The sequence below is a fragment of the Schistocerca piceifrons genome, chromosome 3 (genome assembly GCF_021461385.2).
Source record: "Schistocerca piceifrons isolate TAMUIC-IGC-003096 chromosome 3, iqSchPice1.1, whole genome shotgun sequence".
Taxonomy (NCBI): Eukaryota; Metazoa; Arthropoda; class Insecta; order Orthoptera; family Acrididae; genus Schistocerca; species Schistocerca piceifrons.
Genome location: NC_060140.1, coordinates 66,578,014 through 66,600,650, shown reverse-complemented (window position 1 = coordinate 66,600,650; position 22,637 = coordinate 66,578,014). Strand labels below are relative to the sequence as shown.

General features: G+C 42.9%; 1 protein-coding gene across 1 annotated transcript in view; it reads left to right on the top strand.

Annotated features, from left to right (window-relative positions):
- LOC124788392 (arylsulfatase B-like) overlaps positions 1-20,714 on the top strand; it is a 108,432-nt gene extending 87,718 nt beyond the window's left edge. The window contains exons 7-8 of the mRNA XM_047255658.1: positions 8,753-8,911; positions 20,218-20,714. Of these exons, the coding sequence (XP_047111614.1) occupies positions 8,753-8,911; positions 20,218-20,714 (656 nt within the window). The remainder of the gene's footprint in view (positions 1-8,752; positions 8,912-20,217) is intronic.
- Positions 20,715-22,637: the final 1,923 nt, after the last annotated feature.

Below are 22,637 nucleotides of genomic sequence, written 5' to 3'. Positions count from 1 at the left end.
ATTGTCCTCCAAAATTTAATTTCAGCCAGCTGTAATTTTATTTCCCTTTCTTATTTGAAACTAAAGGTTCGTTTCCATATCTTAGATTAGTTGTATCCATTACGTTGTAAAATTTTAGCTTCCTATTCCTCCTTGTCATGTCTGTCAGTGGTGTGTGTATTGTGCCACGTATCACTTTATAGTTATTAAATTTATCAGTTCTCATATTCATAGTAAATATCTTGGAATCGTTGTCTCCACTAAATGGGCTCCATAGACAATCACTCACAACATTGAAAATCATAGTATCTTCTATCAAATAGGTAAACGCATTAAATGGAACAAGAAAGTACTATTAAATGTGAGACATTCCTCTATGTTACACATTAACATACACATTTTGACATATGATTTTGAAACATGAACCATAATAAGTAAAGACATCAGTAGAATATACGCGGCCGACTATGCTCGTAGCACGGTCGACAATGCATGGAGGGATAGAATCAGGAATGAGGAAATCCTAAAACAGGTTGAAGTTGTAAGACTACAAGACAAAATGAGCTTGTAGTAGCTGAGATACTGTGAACTTTTGTGACCTGTGGGTGGTAAAAGGCTACCAAGATTAGTTTACTAAATAAGAAATAGATGAAGAGAAAGACCGAGACTCAGGCAGAGGGATAAGGTGAAATCTGACGTCGAGCAGAAAGGGCATACCTGGGACAGCATCCAAGAGGGAGAGAAGTTTTACAGTAACTGGAGGAAATACTTTGTTTGTGGGCTCATCGAACAACGTTGGATGATGATGATTAGTGACTGAGATGAGGTTTTTCATATGCTACAGTAACGACGGTCATGGTTTACTGACATTTATCATCATAAGTGACTGGTATGTAGTTTCGATATAGTAACCATCAAAAAATGTAAAAGCAAAGAACAACAAGTATGTGTAAAATGTATGAACAGGTACTTACTTCACTTTATTTCTAGATCAGAAGAATATTATTATTTATGATCGAAACAAGTCATCGGTAATTCATGTCATGCAGGTGATATCTTAAAAGTAATATTTTCTTGACATATATACCGTTCTCGTATTACTCGTCATATAGTATCGTTCATTATCATTATTGTGCTTAGAACTAGCTAAAATTAACAGAAAAGTACTGAATTTTAGTTGGGCTTCAGAGTTGTTAGCAAATTTACCCATTCTGATGTAGGTTTTGAATTATTTTCGTAATCGAACAAGAGCGTGCTGTGATGCTTGCGCCGGCCGGAGTGACCGAGTGGTTCTAGGCGCTACAGTCTGGAACCGCGCGACCACTACGGTTCCAGGTTCGAATCCTGCCTCGGGCATGGATGTGTTTGATGTCCTTAGGTTAGTTAGTTTTTAGTAGTTCTAAGTTCTAGGGGACTGATAACCTCTGAAGTTAAGTCCCATAGTGCTCAACGCCATTTGAACCATTTTTGTGATGCTTGCTAATTATGTGCTGGAGTAACACGACCCCAACTCTCTTCAGATTTTTGCCAAGCGGTACACCATGTAGCACAGTGTATGACGAATATGATAAGAAAAGCAAAAAAAATGGTTCAAATGGCTCTGAGCACTATGGGACTCAACATCTATGGTCATCAGTCCCCTAGAACTTAGAACTACTTAAACCTAACGAACCTAAGGACATCACACAACACCCAGTCGTCACGAGGCAGAGAAAATCCCTGATCCCGCCGGGAATCGAACCCGAGAAACCTGGACGTGGGAAGCGAGAACGCTACCGCACGACCACGAGCTGCAGACTAGGAAAAGCAGTTTAAAAATATACTGACGAGCAAATGGGTACGAAAATGTATTTTCGTGGACAGTGGCGTGGAGAATGGTATGGGACATTTCTGATTAAGGAAGCATCCCTGTTCTACTCGTAGGTTACCAGTAAGAATGATCTATGTTATAGATCCACAAGAAACAATTGACTGAGACAAGGTAACGGAACGAAGCTAGACTAGTAATGTTTTCTGCTAAACGGATTGTATTTACGTCTGCACAGTGGCGCGCCTCAGGTGAGTGACGATGGAGAAGCAGTAAGCTGTTTGCCAGTCTACTATCTCCTCACTGGACCGAACCTGCTAATCTATTTTACGAAATTACTTGATCCAACAATACTGTTCCCTATAGATTACTTAAAAATCACTCACAATTTAGTGTGGAACAGTCTGCCCTTTTCAATAATTCAGCTTCAGTAACTTCTGCAGATACCTTTGACCTTCGAGCCTGTATTCTTTCATGCTTTCTGCGTGCGCTTAATTGATTGTGCAAGGTTTTTGACTAATGTAGGTGTAATAGAAACGGGCGAGTAGAGATCAATGAAACAAGTAAAGAATCCTAATAAAAACTGGTCTGGAAACCAACGGTTTCTTCGGCACGATGTGTTATGACATGATGAACATACAATAGAGTTCCAGAATGTCCAAACTGCAGACACGTTCTTGAACACAAAAACGTGGAACCGTTCTGTGGAGGCATGTTTCAACACGTCTCCTCGCTGATGCCTGTACACTTACAAAAGTTCTGGGTACGTTCGTAATGCACTGACGAACATCAACAATGAGTTTCTGGAGATCACTGACACAGTTGCAGTAAACCAAAGTTTTCAGATCACAAAAAATTAATGGTTCAAGTTAGGGAACCTGGAAGTCCATGTTACTGGCGAGCCACTACTGGTAGACGCGTTGTCCTATATTCGCGGTACATATTCCTGAAAAACCATGTGAAAGTGTGTCGTTGCACCCTGATGTATGCACCACACATACATCTTTTTATCGTCAGGCACATCATCCAAATAGTCGATAAGAATGTGTAACAGGAAATAAAGTTAAACGAGATCAGTAAGTTAGACCGGTAGGAAATGTGCTCCAGTCACTCGATCACCACTGACACCTGCGCAAAGGTTAATGGGAAATATCCGTTGATGAGCCGTCTGAATCGTAGCATTTGAGTTCTCATAAGCATAAACCTGTGTCCTGTGAATGTGCGTATTACCGTCTCGGGTAAGGCAAGCTTTATCCGTTAATTACTTGTGAATCAGGATTTGTGACTCGTTGCCGCATTGTGTAAGGATCCGTTGGTAGAAGCCAGCCAGGCATGGAAATTCAGATGTGGTGAGGGCTTGCACGCTTTGTACCTGAAATAGGTACGACGGTCTGTGGTACAATGTTCACCAAATGTTGGAGAGCACAAAGCCTTCTACTGCAGCAATCCATCTGGTATTTGTTTCTGGCAGCCATTCATTGTTTGTAACACACGCTATTCCATTCTGGGTATTGACGCTGTTCTCGGTATTTCACCAAGATTCATGATTGGTTTAAATGATACCAGATTGGCGCAGGCGCTGATTGGGCCAAGTGAATCTTGTGGTGTCTTCTCTGAGTATATGTTTCATGATCCGATTGTGCTGCTTCCCGTGGATTGCCAAACCGTACCAGTACATTGATACATCGCAGTCTATTGCGAGATGGGGATTTGCGTGTAATAAGCATAATTGCAATTGCAAATGTTACTCTCTGACGTTCATATCAATCTCTTAATAAGATACTTAATGATTGTGGTGGTGGTGGTTAGTGTTTAACTTCCCGTCGACAACGAGGTCATTAGAGACGGAGCGCAAGTTCGGGTTAGGGAAGGATTGGGAAGGAAATCGGCCGTGCCCTTTCAAAGGAACCATATCGACATTCGCCTGAAACGATTTAGGGAAATCACGGAAAACCTAAATCAGGATGGCCGCAGACGAGATTGAACCGTCGTCCTCCCGAATGCGAGTCCAGTGTGCTAACCACTGCGCCACCTCGCTCGGTACTTAATGATTGTAATGAAAAATATCACTGACTGCTATGAGTAACCCATTTACTCCTATATTACTTCCTTTTCGTACTACTGCCAATTTTGCAAGTAATTTTATCTATAGCTCAGTTAAGTGCAAGGCGAGACAACCCCCATGAAATAGCTAGTAACACAACGGTATGACCTCTTCCCCCTTCCCCCACCCCTCAACCCCCGCTCCCATAGGTGCTGCGGGATGCCTTTTCAGACGTCAGTGCATGCCTCAGCAACCGCTAGAAGCACATATTGGCGCGGACCCCACTATTGTCAGGGGTGGCGACAGCCATGCGGCATCCTATCGTTTTCTCATAACGATTTTTCTCTGTGCCTGACATGCGTCCAGACTTGCTTTCACAGAAACAGTTAACATGGCGTGAGGCGCACATGCTCCCAGGAAAGTGCCGCGGATTTTACAAGCAGAGGCATCCCCTCACAACAAACTACAAAGTATTTTAGTTTTGCGCTGAAAACTCGCCTTCCAAGAACAGTATGCGAGTGACAGTCAGTGATAGACGAATACCTTAGCATTCCATGAAACGCCGTTCTTCTACTTGTGAAAGAAAATACTTTTCTGTTTGTGACATACTGGCGCAACTCCAAGTCACCACTTTAAGCCAGGTGGGTGACTGTAACCTAAAAGTTGTAAGAGGCGTTCTCATTAGCTAATCCAGAAAAACAGCAGAGTAGGGAACGTGGAGGTGCCCATTTTCAAGAAGTGCATACGTGGATGTGACCGCATTGCCTAAAACATCAAACTCACTGAAGAGTGAAGAGATACTCAGATTCGTTCAAGATCTGCAAAGCTTAGGTACGTAACGACTCGTTAATGTTGCAAAGTTTTTTACATAGAGACAAGATTGTTGACTTTTCAACAAATATATCATGAGCAGGCATATTAAAGGGCTGTTTTCATTGGTGCACAAGTACTGTATGCACTTGAAAAGGTCAGGAATAACTCAGAGATAACTCCTGTCGTCGACAAAAGCGAGAGGACACTTCTGGGTGAAGGACTAAAGAGAACATTTGTCTTCAAGGCACAAGAGGGGGCACTTGTCATACGGTTGAGGCATGGTAGATAGCAGACGTAGGTTCTAGAGACGGAAGAAAACCTTCACCTAGAGACTTCAGCAGGTGCGACGCAGTCTCCGGCAGATAATGGCCCCCAATTCCCTTCACACACCTCAGAACTAAACATGGGGAGAGACCGCAGTACAGGCGGGCAGGGTACGACGACTCACTTATACAGGGTGTTACAAAAAGGTACGGCCAAACTTTCAGGCAACATTCCTCACACACAAAGAAAGAAATTAAGTTATGTGGACATGTGTCCGGAAACGCTTAATCTCCATGTTAGAGTTCATTTTAGTTTCGTTCTTCCACCTACGCTCAATGGAACACGTTATCATGATTTCATACGGGATACTCTACCTGTGCTGCTAGAAGATGTGCCTTTACAAGTACGACACAACATGTGGTTCATGCACGATGGAGCTCCTGCACAGTCGTAGTGTTCGTACGCTTCTCAACAACAGATTCGGTGGCCGATGGATTGGTAGAGGCGGACCAATTCCATGGCCTCCACGCTCTCCTGACTTCCTCTTGACTTTCATTTATGGGGACATTTTAACGCTCTTGTCTACGCAGCCCCTATACCAAATGTAGAGACACTTCGTGCTCATATTGTGGACGGCTGTGATACAATACGTCATTCTCCAGGGCTGCATCAGCGCATCAGGGATTCCATGAGATGGAGGGTGGATGCATGTATCCTCGCTAACGGAGGACATTTTGAACGTTTCCTGTAACAAAGTGTTTGAAGTCACGCTGGTAAGTTCTGTTGCTGTCTGTTTCCATTCCATGATTAATGCGATTTGAAGAGAATTTATAAAATGAGCTGTAAAATGGAAAGTAACCGTTTCCGGACACATGTCCACATGACATATTTTTTTGTGTGTGAGGAATGTTTCCTGAAAGTTTGGCCGTACCTTTTTGTAACACCCTGTATACATCGGCATGCAGTTAGGTGGGGCCACATCGTGGGATACAATTGTTACGGGAGCATCTGCAGGGTCATTACGAATGGACCCGAAACCTTAGTTGAATGTGTGGTTCTTTCATTGCGCTGGTGGATGCGGGCAGCCTCTGCTCTACCACCAGGGTTTTACCTTTCCACAGATCATTTAATTCTTGTGCTGTACACCTACGTCGTCCAACCATTGGCAAGGGTTACATTTGCCCTGTTCCGTGTTAATTATTCTTTCATTTCTTATGCTCTGCATTGGAGTACAGAACTGATTCTGTAATACTTTTGTCATTCATATATGTCGGCAAAGAACTCTGTAATAGTCAATATCGATCGTTGTTTCATTTTATAGTCAGTTGAAAACCCGTCTGTCGTTTGTGAGATACAGAACTCACATTCCATCTTTGCTAGGTCGAACCCTGCACTGTTTGTTATTCGCTGTGTGATTCCAGTTTCATTAAATGCATGTGAACCCATGGGGAGCAATCTGACTACTACCAAGCGCAACCAATACTGATCATTCTAACGTTCGTAGGGACTCAGCCAAACATTCGAAACATGAAGTGGACAAGTTTAAAATCCGTGTGAAGGAATAGTAACCATTCAAACTGCTTCCAGGAATTGAGAAAACGTGGGCATGGTTGCCTTTCACTATTAACTAAATTTTTCAAACCAATTAATACGTGACGCGGCTCCGTGCGACCGCTCCATGCTGGACACCAACAACAACTCTAGATTCACACATCAAGACGGTGCGTGACTACCAGTGCTGGGTCACAGTTGCCATCATACAACAAGCCAATATTCTCTCAGAGGGAAAGCGCCGGCCGCTGGTGGCCGAGCGGTTCTGGCGCTACAGTCTGGAACCGCGCGACCGCTACGGTCGCAGGTTCGAATCCTGCCTCGGGCATGGATGTGTGTGTTCTCCTTAGGTTAGTTAGGTTTAAGTAGTTCTAAGTTCTAGGGGAATTATGACCTCAGCAGTTGAGACCCATAGTGCTCAGTGCCATTTGAACCATTTGAAGAGGGAAAGCGCCCTCAGCTTCTAAAGTTCCAGAAGTCAGCGATAAGGAGTACGGAATCGATACGTTACATCAAAAATAGCCGTACTTCCTTCAGTATTTATGATTGTTAACACTATGAATGTATGCATATTTGTAAACTGACTCGTTCCAGAACGTCTCGATAAAAATCATTCTCCAAATAAGCTATGATAACATGTGAATAACTAACTAACAACAAAAGGAAGAACTACTGAATGAGCTACATGAGGAAAGAAGTCTATGAAAGACCCAATAAGTAGAAGAAACAGGTTAGCTGGATAAATTTGCAGCAAGCTGGAATTTTAGGATGAACGAAATGTAGTAACGAAGAAAGAAGGAAAGTCAAATACTAAAGTATACCAAACGGATTACACAGAATTTTAAGTGAACTAGTTTAGTACAGAAGAAGTCATTAACACAGGGCAGATAAAGATGGAAGTAACCATGAAACTAGACAACAGACAATTAAAAACAAAACAAAAACCTTTGATATCTCCCGACCTTGTACTTCACTTACTCATTTTCTCTTGGAATTCCTTTATTTCATTGATCCTCTTCCAGTAATTTAATTTTTTTTACATCTGCGGCTGTGTTACATTTAATTCTGCCATATATCATTCCTTTCCACCCATCTAATTCATTTGTTTCTTTTCTACGTGTTCTCTCTGACGCTTTATTTTCACTTGTTTTTTTCTAATGATCCTTTGGTTCTCTCTGGCCGTACTATTCCCAGTTTAGTCCCATTTGGTTGTCCTGGTTACTTCTTTTTTAAAAAAATCCTTTTACATGAACACATTTATTCCCTTTCTTTTTAAAAAGCCTTCAGGTGTTTATATTTATGACAATCGAAATAATGTTACAAAAACTTCCTCGACTTGTCATGGTGACACATTCTACGAAAATTGCATTCACTGAGAGTGTTTTATTTTTATACATATTACGGCATAGTTTTATGACTGTCCCTATCTTACTGCCACATTCTTCGTTTCCTGGTGGATCTTTAGGTGGTATCCTTTCTGCAACGTACTTAGAGGCCTCCCCTCTGTTGTTGTAAGTTTAGTTTCAGTGATTTGTTAATAGTGTGACGTGTTTTGTATTTTAATATCAAATTAGCCAGCTCACCGTATCAACGATCTGACACATAGTACTTTTTATATAGCCGCTAATTTTTATCGTGGGCTCATGCAGTTTACTGTCAATCTTCTTTACGTGGTTGCTGTTTAACCAGACTGTACGTTCAGTATTTGGCGACCGACTACACAGGACTGAATGTTGATATTCTGAGGATGCGAGAGACCCATCCCCCCCCCCCCCCCCCCCCACACCCACCAAGTCGTATCGCACAGCTTCTGGATTATGTTGTTCCCGGTGTTCACTTTTGCTGTGGAGTTTTCTAGATGCATTTTAAAAGATAGTGTTTGGACCACTGTTATCGCTAAGCAGTTTGGAGAAGGATTATAGTGAATTAAGTAATTGCTGAAGTATACTTGGGGTTTTAGATATGCTTGTTTATTGTTGAAGTTCAAGCGCAACAGTTCAATTTTGTCCTGTTTGGAATTAGTCTCCATTTAGCAAAGTATCTCCCCAGCTCTCTAAAGTCTTCTCATAAGAGGTTGCTGCCTTCCTCTTTGAACATACTTCCAAATATTTGTCGCGGAGCATATTATTCAATAAAGATGTTAATCGGCCAGAGGCTGCCCTCCACCCGACTGGCGTAAAGTGTTTATCGTAGACACTGAGTGGTATGTGTGAAAAATGCCTACAACCTGACGGTGAATGCTGTAATTCACATATCTCTCTGCAGAGCTATCCATAAGACATCTCTTGCTTTAGGTGCAAACGCGTCGAGTCTCCCAACGGACCTGGATGGTGTGGACATGTGGGATGCCCTGGTGAGCGGCGGAGAGTCGCCACGCACGGAGATTCTGCTCAACCGCAACGACGACGACGGGTATGCCGCAGTGAGGGTCGGCGACTGGAAACTCGTCAAGGGTGAGCTCCTCTAAAATGTCTGCAATGGGATGAGAAAGGGTTCGGTGCAAGACAGAAGTTAGAAATAGCAGAAGCATCGCCTATTCATTCGGATTCTATACAGGGTGTTACAAAAAGGTGCGGCCAAACGTTCAGCAAACTTTCCTCATACACAAAGAAAGAAAATATGTTATGTGGACATGTGTCCGGAAACGCTTACTTTCCATGTTAGAGCTCATTTTTTTATTTCTCTTCAAATCACATTAATCATGGAATGGAAACACACAGCAACAGAACGTACCAGCGTGACTTCAAACACTTTGTTACAGGAAATGTGCAAAATGTCCTCCGTTAGCGAGGATACATGCATCCACCCTCCGTCGCATGGAATCCCTGATGCGCTGATGCAGTCCTGGAGAATGGCGTATTGTATCACAGCCGTCCACAATGCGAGCACAAAGAGTCTCTACATTTGGTACCGGGGTTGCGTAGACAAGAGCTTTCAAATGCCTCCATAAATGAAAGAGCGTTGAGGTCAGGAGAGCGTGGTGGCCATGGAATTGGTCCGCCTCTACCAATCCATCGGTCAGCGAATCTGTTGTTGAGAAGCGTACGAGCACTTCGACTGAAATGTGCAGGAGCTCCATCGTGCATGATCCACATGTTGTGTCGTACTTGTAAAGGCACATGTTCTAGCAGCACAGGTAGAGTATCCCGTATGAAATCATGGCGGTGAATCGAGGAAGTACAGTACATACTGATTAAACTAAAATGAGCTCTAACATGGAAATTAAGCGTTTCCGGACAAATGTCCACTTACCATCTTTTCTTTATTTGTGTGTGAGGAATGTTTCCTGAAAGTTTGGCCGTACCTACTAGGCATTGAAACTGCTACACCAAGAGGAAATGCAGGTGATAAACGAGTATTCATTGGGCAAATATATTATACTCTAACTGACATGTGATTACCATTTTCACGCAATTTGGGTGCATAAATCCTGAGAAATCAGTGCCCAGAACAACCACCTCTGGCCGTAATAAAGGCCTTGATACGCCTAGGCATTGAGTCAAACGGATCTTGGATGGTGTGTACAGGTACAGCTGCCCATGCAGCTTCAAGACGATACCACAGTTCATCAAGAGTAGTGACTGGCGCATTGTGACGACCAGTCGGCCACCATTGACCAGACGTTTTCAATTGGTGAGAGATCTGGAGAATGGGCTGGCCAGGGCAGCAGTCGAACATTTTCAGTATCCAGAAAGGCCCGTACAGGAAGATCAACATGCGGTCGTGCATTATCCTGCTGAAACGTAGGGTTTCGCAGGGATCGAATGAAGAGTACAGCCACGGGTCGTAACACATCTAAAATGTAACGTAATCTGTTCAGAGTGCCTTGAATGCTAAGAAGAGGTGACCGAGTCGTGTAACCTATGGCAACCCTTACCATCACGCCTGGTTATATACCAGTATGGCGATGACGAAAACACGCTACCGATGTGCGTTCACCGTGATGTCGCCAAACACGGATGCGACCATCATGATGCTGTAAACAGAACCTGGATTCATCCGAAAAAAATGACGTTTTGCCATTCGTGCACCCAGGTTCGTCATTGAGTACACGATCGCAGGAGCTCCTGTCTGTGATGCAGCGTCCAGGGCAACCACAGCCATGGTCTCCGAGCTGATAGTCCATGCTGCTGCAAACGTCGTCGAACTGTTCGTGCAGATGGTTTTTGTCTTGCAAACGTCCCCATCTGTTGACTCAGGGATCGAGACGTGGCTACACGATCCGTTACAGCAATGCGGATAAGATGCCCGTCATCTTGACTGCTAGAGATACGAGGCCGTTGGGACCCAGTAAGGCGCTCCGTACAACCCTCCTGTACCCAAGGATTCCATATTCTGCTAACTGTCACTGGATCTCGACCAACGCGAGCTGCAATGTCGCGATACGATAAACCGCAATCGCGATGGGCTACAATCCGCCCTTAATCAAAGTCGGAAACGTGACGGTACGCATTTCTTCTCCTTACACGAGGCATCACAACAACGTTTCACCAGGAAACACCGGTCAACTGCTTTTTGTGTATAAGAAATCGGTTGGAAACTTTCCTGATGCCAGCCTTTTGTGAATGGTCGGAAAAACTAATCATTTACATATCACAGCATCTTCTTCCTGTAGGTTACATTTCGCGTCTGTAGCACGTCATCTTCGTGGTGTAGCAATTTTAATGGCCAGTAGTGTAAGTTTGTGCTGGACCCTCTTTCAACCATGATAAAAGGTACTTGATGAAACATATTTGAAGACTGTACCTTGCCATCAGCATCAGGTGACACCAGTAGTATGAGCTTCTTTGCTGCATCGCGTGTCATGGGTGGGTGAGATAAAGGAACAGAAAAGTTCCGATGTAAAGGAAGGTGCAGTGTTCAAAGGTTTGTTGAAAGATACAAGATTCGAGCTAAGTGATACTAGGCCGACGGGTGGTTATGAATAAAAGTGAGAGAAAGCAACTCTAACCACCATTACCCTAGTTTGGAGGTTACGTCTGAGCACCACAATCTCTTCAAAAATGGTTCAAATGGCTCTGAGCACCATGAGACTTAACGTCTGAGGTCATCAGTCCCCTAGAACGTAGAACTACTTAAACCTTACTAACCTATGAACATCACACACATCCATGCCCGAAGCAGGTTTCGAACGTGCGACCGTAGCGGTCGCGCGGTTTCAGACCGTAGCGCCTAGAACCGCTCGACCACTCCGGCCGGCCCACAGTCTCTCTTTGGTCCAATCCTGCGCAGGAGTGTAGTGCCAACACGTGGTAAATCCATTGACGACCTGCCTCCATGTAGCTCCGGTTTGGACATGATGGCTAGCTTGTTGCAAGCCCATCCAAGTCAAGCTCTTAATCTGGTCTATTCACCGTAATGATGCGCGCCATCCAGGCTATCGGTCGTCGACTTTTCCCTGAATCATTGTTTGTTCCATTGCTTTTTGCTTGCTGGCAGTATGATCAGAATATTTCAGCTTATGCCGATCTGCCTCAGAATCGATTCATTAGTTCACCGTGCTGTCCACTGTACTCTAAGTAACCTTCTATAGCACCACATTTCCATAGCATCAGTTCTGCGACAATCTGCTGTCCTCATCGTCCAAATTTCTGCTCCGTAGTTCGCGACAGGGAAGATTTAGAGTTTGGATGAGGATGAACTTTGTATTGCCCGTGATGGAAGTGTCCGTTCAAATGCGAGCAAGTTTTCCTGCAGAATTTCTCGCAACCAAAACGTTCCTAGGGACTTCAGGCTCGCAGTTTCAGTTATCAATGGCAATAGATCCTAAATACTCGATGCGACTGAAGTCGTAGGCAGAAATATTTGTTATGTCATTAGGGCGATCAACCATCGTCCCTTTGGCCTTCGTATTGTTGATTTAAAGATCATATTCACTTTTTCGTTCGGCGAACCTTCGTATAACAGTTTCCAGTTGATGACAGTCTATTGCAACTATCAGGGTGTCAAGTGTAACAATTCCATCATGGCAGTCCTCAAGAACATCGCTCATACGTATTGAACAACAGAGAAAAGAGAATTCAAGCTTGTCTCACGCCGATGTTAGTAGAAAAGATATCTGAGAAGGAGTTATCGATTCTTTGTATCTCTGTGTTGGGAAAGTACAGTTGTTGGATTATGTGTAACAAGTGTCTTGGTGCATCCACCGCTATGAGGATAGTCCACAGGTTTCTCGTAATCCACGAATCGCATAATTATGTTACCAGAATGAAATTTGCGCTCTGCAGCGGAGTGTGCGCTGATATGAAATTTCCTGGACGATTAAATCTGTGTGCCGGACCGAGACCCGAACTCGGGACCTTTGCCTTTCGTGGGCAATGAGCTAACCACGCACGACTCACGAATCGTTCCCGCAGCTGTACTTACACCAGTACTTCGTCTCCTGCCTTCCAAACTTCCGGTGGAAGTGCAGCTTTAAGGACGATTCGTAAGTTGGTCTTGGGTTTCTCAGTTGGTAGAGCACTTGCCAGCAAATGGCACAGTTTCGGTCCGGCACACAGATTTAATCTGCCAGGAAACAGTGAAAATGTCATTCTGTAAACATCCTGACGCTGTGGCTAAGCCATGTCTCTGCATTGGTCTTACAAGGTTCGCAGGAGAGCTTCTGTGAGGTTGCAAAGATAGGAGACGAGGTACTGGTGGAAGTAGAGCTGTCACGAAGGGCCATGAGTCGTGCTTGGGTAGCACAGTTGGTAGAGCACTTGTCCGTGATAGGCAAAGATCACGAGTTCAAGTCTATGGCACACAGTTTCAATCTGCCAGGAAGTTACATGTGCGAGATAGATAAACAATGGAGAATAATACTATCAAGGAACTTTAGTCAAAAATATTTTTAATTAGTCAGAATCTAACAAATATAACTGTCTGGTGCTACCCCTTTGGTGGGGTAATTTCGGACATTCATGGAATTTCGGAGCAAAGGCCCTTATTACACTCTAATGGGGTAATTTCTGACTGTGAATATCGTTTTTAAAAAATACACATATTTAGAAAAATATTTTACATGTTTAGAAAACTTTTTTTGCAAATGGATACAAGATATTCTACGTATCTTCAGTAAACATTTGACACATATTTATAAAACCTTTACATACATATTTACAAACTATTTGATTAAGAAAGACAACTTATTCATCCAACAAAAAATAATAATCTATAATATGTTCTCAGTGAAAGAAAACTTCCCCTTCCCTTCTCTTGGAGTCGGCAACTCTCTTACAATACAATAGCATCGTCTGAAATGGAAGGAAAAATAAACACAGATTTTCTGCCTTCATATGGACTCAGAAATCTAACTTCCACTTCTTTTGTGCCCACTTGTGTTGCGATTCCAACAAACAGCCTATTTCGATGTTTCCCCCAGTCATGTGTAGATGATTCATAAGAACAAAAAGGACTTGCAATATGGCGGCCGAACTCCCCCAAATGGGGCCTCCCGACCAACAATGCCATACGATCATTTCCATTTCCATTAGAACAAAAGGCTCCACTTCCAGAACTGCTCTGCTGCTTTCGTCTCCAGTGGGTACTGCATCGTTATTCACAAGCAGTCAGACACTGAATCAGTATTATCTCTGTTTGTCATATCGATGACTAAAATGGACTTTTCTGCGGCAACATAAATTTTTCACTTTCGTTGGACACTTTTGTTGTTTTTCATTCCATAATGAACATTCTGAAGCATATCTCCAAAGCTCGAAGGCCAGGCTTCTAAAGAATCGTTTCGAGAGTTATGTCCGTGAGGCAATTTTTTGAGGACTTTCAGGGTCAAATGGAATTAATCCCATTCCACGGAATGCACTTCTTATATTGTCTTCTTCGTTTGCTGATACTTTTTAAGCGTTTCCTTCAAAAGTGATGGGAGAGCATCTATCGATATTAGTCGATGAGAGCTCTTCTTTCAATGCGTAAGTACTGCCCGCCAAGTAGCTTTCAAAGTTCTGAATTAACCTACATGTAATGGCTGTAAAATGTGAGTAGTGGTTGGTGGCAACAAAATAAAATAGATTTCATTCGTCTCACAGCCATCTTTTTTTTTTACCCGCGGTGAAATGTGACTTGAAAGGTTGCCTCGTATCGTAACTTTCTCCCCCTCCATTGACTTCAGGCAAGGCAGAGCAATAGTAACACACCAGTCTTGAAATGTAGACAGAACAAATTATCCACTTTTATTGCGGTTATAGTACGTTCCTTTGGGACCTCCTTCTTTGCAAGTCTTCCACAAATGCTCCGATTTGTAGACCACAGAGGGTGGTAATAATTTTCCGTCCCAAGTCGCTGCCATCATTACTAAAACATCTTTTGTTCCCCTTCTGATTCGCACTTGTTTCCTCCCAGGGTCGTCACACAGATTGGTCTCATCATAATTGATTATATTTTTGGGATCTATATTTTCCATTTTTTCACCACCATTCTGGAAATACGATTTCGTTGTCTCATAATTCACTACAGCACGTTACCCTTTAATGTTCTCAGCTAGCCGGACGCTTAATATGGCAGTGTGACGCTGTTAGAATGAACGCTACCACACAATCCCGGGCATGTTACAAGGAAAACGTTTTTTCCTTCGTCCACATTTATCAAGATATCCTTTCACTATGTACCTAACATCATCACAGGTAAAAGGAAAACCGCAATGTGCAGCCATTAAAATACCATGGACAAGTGTGTTCTCTTCAATGTGTGTGTGTTTGTCGGCTCGATGGAAATGGATGTTCTACTCTGATTGACACAGGTCGGCGTCCGTCGAGCGCGACATCTCCGATCTGTAACTGTTAAAACAAACTCCTGTCTTTGTTTGGTTGGTTTCTGATACTACCTCCTTTTAACAGATATCCGCGTATCGATGGAGCAGCACGCCGAAATGTATATGCGTCCCTCGATTATAATTGAAGCAATGGTGTTCGAAGTATGTGTGTCTTCCTTACTGCCACACACAGCGACTGCACCACTCGGTACCGCAACAACTCCCTGTATCTGAAACAATAAACCAAATATCCTTCGCGTGTTCGCGACGGGATTATTCACTTACACGAAACTTGAAAATAATAATTTTTATGCCCAGTTTGCAAACGAATGTTCAAACGCAGGTAATATGATATCTCGAATTATATGTTCCACCATTCAAGACGCTGCCACATCATACTCTTGCGAGGATGTTGATTTGTGAAGTTTTATAGCGTCGTTCATGCGTCGCTATGGTGCTAATTCAACAACTGCTACGTCCTAGATCCAGAGATAATGTATTCTCTAAATAACGTGCAGAAATCGTCGTAATAAAATGTTCAATTACTGTTCCCTGTTAATAATGTCACTCAGTCTCCTTTAGCTTCCGCGTTCTATCAATAAAATAAGTATTCACAGTGACACAATAAAGTTCAATGAAATGATACAGACGACACGAAGTAACAAAGTTATAACTGAGTTTATTGAACTTCTGAATTATCCAACCGCTGCACTGGAAATCACACCAATCTGTCATTCAAGGAATTGAAGCTACGATTTACATCAGCAATTCTGATATTGACTACAGCTTCCGACAACACGGCGTACCTGTGAATGCTCGATGACTGAGTGTATATGTTTCCCATTCAAGTCTGTTTGTAGAATTTATGTCGACGTCTGGTACATTTCTGGGTCTTTCAATGTTCGTGACAATCACAGATCACGACGACTAAGTTCCAGAATTGATTTTCCCTCGCGTATAATATCTGTTCCGTTGTCTGGCTAAACGGTAAATGTTCTATGACCTTTCTTCAGAACTTTGACTAACACATCAAGACGATAATTGGAAAACTTAACAATTCCAGATAGGTCTGAAACAATCTAACATCGGTCAATAAGCGGGCTTTATATCGCGACGTCTACAAGAGAGCGAATTAAAATCTCCATTGAAGTTTCTCATTGTAGTCGCAGCGAACTTACAGCTCGATGTGGCTACAATTCGTTTTTTGGATAAATGTTATCTCTGATCACTTTATCTCGCCTTGGTTTTAACCTTCGTAAAACGTATATTTTGAATTCTTTATTTAGAGTTTCATGCTTCGTGGATTGAGTAATCATCTGATAGTCTTTCATATTTTTCTTTCCGTGGAATAGATGCTGCTAGTTCCTTAGCATTTCTGTTGGTCAAACTTTCAGTAGTGTTAATGTTTTGTTGCCAGTAGCTACTGTCAAGGTCAGGATGGCTGATTTTTATATCCTTCGCAGTCAAAAGGGATGTAATTAGGGGCTCTATATTTGGGTTCCTGTAAATGGTACTTAAGACAGGCCTTCCAGTCACTAGGGGATTTTTATTATAAACTTTATTCTCTAACGTTGAACGTGGTACATTAAATTTGCTTGACGCCTTTCTGTACAATAGTTTTCCTAATCTTACAGCAGCAACAGTCTTTCCAGGATATTTACGATCATAGTTGCGCCTCTGAAGAGCACCAAGCGTATGCAGCATTGCCCGATATTACCCCAACGTGTGTAGATATATCTAAATACTTCGCTAGACATTAGCGAAAATGAGATGTGGCGACAAACTGTATTCACTCTTCCTTCCTAACATTTAAGTTAGTAAACTATAAGCAAATTAAGCTTACTAATTTTTTTCTCTTCGTGTACAATGACGATAGTATTCGCATAAAGATAACTAGCAACAATTGTACACTGCACTATAGTCTGCTACACACAGCTCTTTCAACTTACAACTGCTACAATGTGTGTTCGTATTCGCTTGACAATACGTTAGGTGTAACCAGCAATAGTGCGTGCGAAATAAAAGCCTGCATTCAGTGATACCAACGTAAGAACAGAAATATGCTGCTACCATCCGAAATAACCCCTGTGTCCGATATTTCCCCGTCTTACGGTTCGTGAAAGTAGGGCCTTCAGCCTCTCATTCAATACAGTGAGCCTGACTATACTCACAATGGAGATAAGGGCTATTGTTCGTTAGTTCTCACAATCAAGTGGAGAACCTTGTTTGATCAGTGGTGTGAAAATGGAGTTCCACCAATTGTGTGGCTAATTTTGAGACATCCATAAATTTCAACATAGCCTATGCACAATGTCCACAGCTAAGTTACCAATGGTTTTACGACATCAACAGTAATTCCATCGTGGCCTGGTGCCCACTGATTCAGCAATATTTTTTGTCAGATGAACCACTTCTTCTCTAAGGATTGCTGGTTCAGTGCCTGTTGTGTTCTGCTGCTTTAGCATTGCGTTTGAGTACGCAGCGAACAGCTAGATGAAGTATTGGCTCCATACTTCGGCTAAGCCTTTTGCGTCTGTCGTGGTGTTTCCGTGGACGTCTTACCTGTATCTTGGGTGAAAGCTAACTCGCGCAGTATCCCGCCTTGTCGTAATGTTCTGAGCAGTAGTCGCATGTGCCTCCAGCTGTGCTTCCTTCCTGCAAGCGTGTTTAATTTCATTATCCGTTTTTTTTTTTCATAAGTTGGTCTCGTTGTTCTGGATTCTTGGCTGTTACTCGGGTTTTAAGCCGATTGTCAATAAAAGTCAAAGTTTCGTTAGATATTCAGCGTCGTCACCATGGTTTACATCTCTGGCATGTTGCTAACTGCGTGTCTGATCCGTTTTCCTCTGCTTATTCAGGCTACGTTGTAATTTACCAAATCAGGTGGTCCGCTGCTATGAAGTATTTCTTGGAAAACAGTTTTTTCGACTTCGTTTTAGCCAGTGGGCTACTCAGCCTAATTTTAAGGTAGGCCCCCTTTAGACGAAGTTCATATCCACATTCGGCACTAGGTTATGTTACGACAATGCAAAAAACATTGTCAACGAGGATGTAGTCAATTTGCTTCTTGTTATGTCCATTTGGGAAGTTTCATGCAAATGAATGGCGTCTGTGGTGTTTAAAACGGAAAATTTGCTGTCGGTTGCAGTCTGCAACAATCGATACCCTCGTTCTTTGCTTATTACAAGACCATATTATCCCTTGTCTCTCGCAAGTGGTTGCTCATCAAAGTGGTCCCGACTTTCGCACTCGAGTCTCCGCGTACGACCATGGTTGCCGCAATTATATCTTCTTCATTTACATAGATGTATTCAGTTTCTTGGTCATGTGCAAAGTTGGTGAGTAGATATTCCAGGATAAGATGTAACTTATATGGTATTGTTTTGAGGGTGGAAGTTAATAGTCTCTCGTTGATGAGTCTATATACGTTAACATTTTGCACCATACGCTTGCTGACAAGAAACCCGAAACCATTTTTCCCTGTATCATCCACTACGGCAATGTACATAATGTGATCATCGGTTGCAAAATTCCCTCAGCTCTTTCCCGTGTTTCTGATAAGCCACAGTTGTCAGTTCGATGCTTCTTTAGTTCTCGTTCATCAGGGCGAATTTTTCACGGCGAAGTAAGCAACACAAGTTCCATGTAGCTATTACGTTTCCTTTGCGACTATGGTCTGTCTTTGGTTGGTCGGTACAAGACTGACCGTACAAGATCTGATCGGCCCCCTCTGCACATTTCACATCTGCCCCAAATCCAAACCGACGCCGACCGCTACTCTGGTCGGTCGGCGTCATGTTTTTCACATTTTGACTGTTCATGATGCGTTCATGGGATTTTACTCAGATGATTTCCTGATTATAACAACGTTGGTCATCTTGTGGCTCGCCTTTAAGGGCAGTTTCCCACCCTGCGGATAAGATGGTTCCATATGCTTCTAACCGCTCATTCGCCCTCCGAGGAAGATGTTGTCATCTGATGGTAGGGGGACCACCACGGTACAAACTTCGAAACAATGAAAGAACCAATCCTGTCATTGGAACAATGAAGATTCAACCAATCGCTATCAGCTCTCTTGCTCATTGTCAAGCGGTGGCCATTTTCCGCTAGATGTATCTCATAGTACCTCATAAAATTTCTGTCGTATCTTTCTCGTGTTATACAAACTCGACTCCAGTACCTTGACATTGCTAATGTCCTGTCCATATGAGCTGCGTCCGCAATAAATCGGGCAGAAACTACAATCACAAAATTGGAAATTTATACGTCCCATCATAGTTATCTGTCTGTATTTCCCTGCATCGGAGTACCTGTCTTCCTTCACATTCAATCCATTCTGCAGCTTAATATACCAACTCTAGTATTTCCCTACCAACAAGCCTCAGCCTCCCACAGTCTAACAAACTAGCTAGCTGCATGTCTATTTCACGCCTTTCTTCACTGAAAACGTGGTTCGATCCTACACAATCCAGGGATGCGTATTGTTTAGTCACGTTTGGTTCAACAACCCGATTTTATAAATTAATAGGTGCAGGGTTGCATTTTAAATTATCACACCCTATCATCAGATGACATTAATGGTATTGTTATCTGTTGACTGTTGGGTGTAGTTCACTGACAGCACGTGTGGTGTCGAGGTGGACAAAAGACAACAGCATGGCAACAATAGTAGACACGGGACAGTCTAAGGACTACACCACGAGAAATCTGACATCGACGAACGGAGAGATGATAAGAGCTGTACCAGAGCAGATGTCACAGGCAGAACGTCACCACGGACCGTAGGGAACAGATTGTGGCAGCAGGATAGAGATACAGAGCTCGCTTGTGCCGTTTACCACTGAGGCCATACCACACACAGAAGTAACTTGGGCTGAGTAGCGACAGAGCCTCTGGGCCGCTTAGTGTCAATATGTGGTGTTCGATGAGGAAGCACGCTTCTTTTTATGGCTGCTATAAATGGCATGAGTTGCAAGTTAATATGTAACACTGATCCATGTCTTCTTTATGCAGGAAAGCAATACAATACTGCCGACACCGGCTACCACGGGGCTAGTGGTACGGAAGACGGCTCGAGCACCCCAGCCTACAACACAGAGCAGCTGGCGGGCAGCCTCGCAGGGCTCGCCGTGTCAAGGCTGTCTGGAGCGGCCGCCCCCTCTGACGTCATGCTGCGGCTGAGGGCGGAGGCGACGGTGTCCTGCCCCGATCGGCCGCAGACCCCCGGCTGCGTGCCCGTGAGCGAGAACGACACGTGCGTCTTCAACGTGGCGCGGGACCCCTGCGAACAAGGCGCGTCGTCGGACTCTCCGGAAGTGCTGACCATGCTACTGGAGAGACTGGACGCTCTGTCGGATCCGATGCTGCCCGTGCAAGACCTCTACATAGAGCCCGAGTTGGCAATGCCGTCTCGTTGGAACAACACGTGGGTGCCCTGGACGGACTGCGTCGAGGATCCGTCCTACATTGCCTGCAACGTCGACACTCCAGCTTCTGGTGACGCTCAGTGACTGCCGCGTCACTTACTTCAGTTTCCTGCATTTGTGTAGGGTATTATTGCAGTTACGCTCCTTTCATTCGTAAATACTATGATGATTTATTTACATACTTACACTATTTTTGAATTCCACAAAATAAAGTAAGTTAATGCTAAATTCCTCTATTTATTTCAAAAAATGTTTCAAACAACTTAATTATTTTCTACTGTCGTGAAATGTATTTCCAATTATGTTATTGTTCATAAATCTTTTGTTATTGACGTAGTTGCCTGTTGGCTATCACCTTGCAATCTTCATTCGAAGTTTGCTTCTCTCATTTCGCCAGTACGAACGGCTGGCGTTGTCAAAGACTGATCCTTGATTTCTGGTGGCTTCCAGGGCAATGGAAGATCGTCATTGACAGTGCAAGTCACTTGTGGGGCTAACAAAGCCATGAAACAAAGGTTGGCCGAAGCTAATGAGAGGAAAGCCAAAAGACAATAGTTCAACAAGTGGCCACGACGGTCATAACAGTTTCTCATTATTGTCAAGCCAAGTTTTTTTTCTTTTTCTTGGATTATTAACACTCCTCCCACAAATCCTGTTCCTACCACAAACCATTCACGCAAGCCTTCTCTACACACACACACACACACACACACACACACACACACACACACACACAAACAAACAAACAAACAAACAAACGACCTTCCAACTATGGAGCCTGGACAAAGCCAAGAACTTTTTATCGAAAGATTCATTATCCATAGGCACGGCTCTTTGCTCTATACCAACATCACGTGATCCTTACCTGTTAAACAATCAAAAATTTCGAAATATTTCTATGCCTGTGTCGACAAATCAAAACATATGTAGAAACAGAGACTGATGCATATATCTGAAGCTTAAAATCGAATGAACATCTTTAGAACGTAATGCAGTATGACAACGTAATTCCGATTAGCATCCTCTACAATGCATCAAAACACGTATACACGTATTTCGGTAACTTTTCTTAATAGTTACAAATCTTTGCAAACACCACCTAAATAACGCTGACGAATATACAGATCTTACTTACACAAGAATAAATTTGTTATAGAGTAATGACAACGATTAATTTTCGTTTAATCTTACTACGCCATGTATTCCTGGATGTCACCCACTTACTACAACACATTTGTAAGCGAATAGTACAGAACACATGATAATTATACAAGTATGACCGAGCAAAGTCATTTACACACGTAGAAGTGCGTTTTTTTACATATGATTCCTCGCGGTATACTTTTTGAAATCTTTCTTTCGACTGGAAATAAATAATGAAGAAACATTAACATCACTTTTTCTGACTATAAATGCACCGTAAGAAACATCAACGTGCAGGTACCACAGAAAAAAGTCAGCCAAATTGGGTAAAATGAATGGCGTGGATGGTTGCAGTGTATCAGAGTAATTAAATAAGCAAAGGGATATCGTAGCTTGTCTAATATACCTTTGTTTTAAAGTTTGTGCTACGTCACCAATAATGTCATTATGTCTACCTAGGAGCAAGCTATACTGCAAGACAGGTAGTATACAATATACAGTGTGAGTGACCTAAAACTTACACCACAAATATTGCACAAATGGAAAATGTTGTTCATGTCAGTGGCACGTATTGTTAATCAATAAATGGATTGCAATAATAGTCAGGAATAGTAGTTTTTGTGCAAACACAGATTTATCCAAATTAGAATGTCAGCGATGTTTGCTTCTGACTTCTAGTGCTACTCATTTAAGGGTACCATATTGTGCAGCGTTTCCACAACGATACTTGTTTTGCCATTTAGCCTTCTGTAACAGGAAGCTGGAAGTCAACGGAGGGGGGGGGGGGGGGTACAACTGATTTAGCGTTAGGAGACCTTTAATTCTCATATACATTTATTTAAAAACCAAAGACACTACACAAAT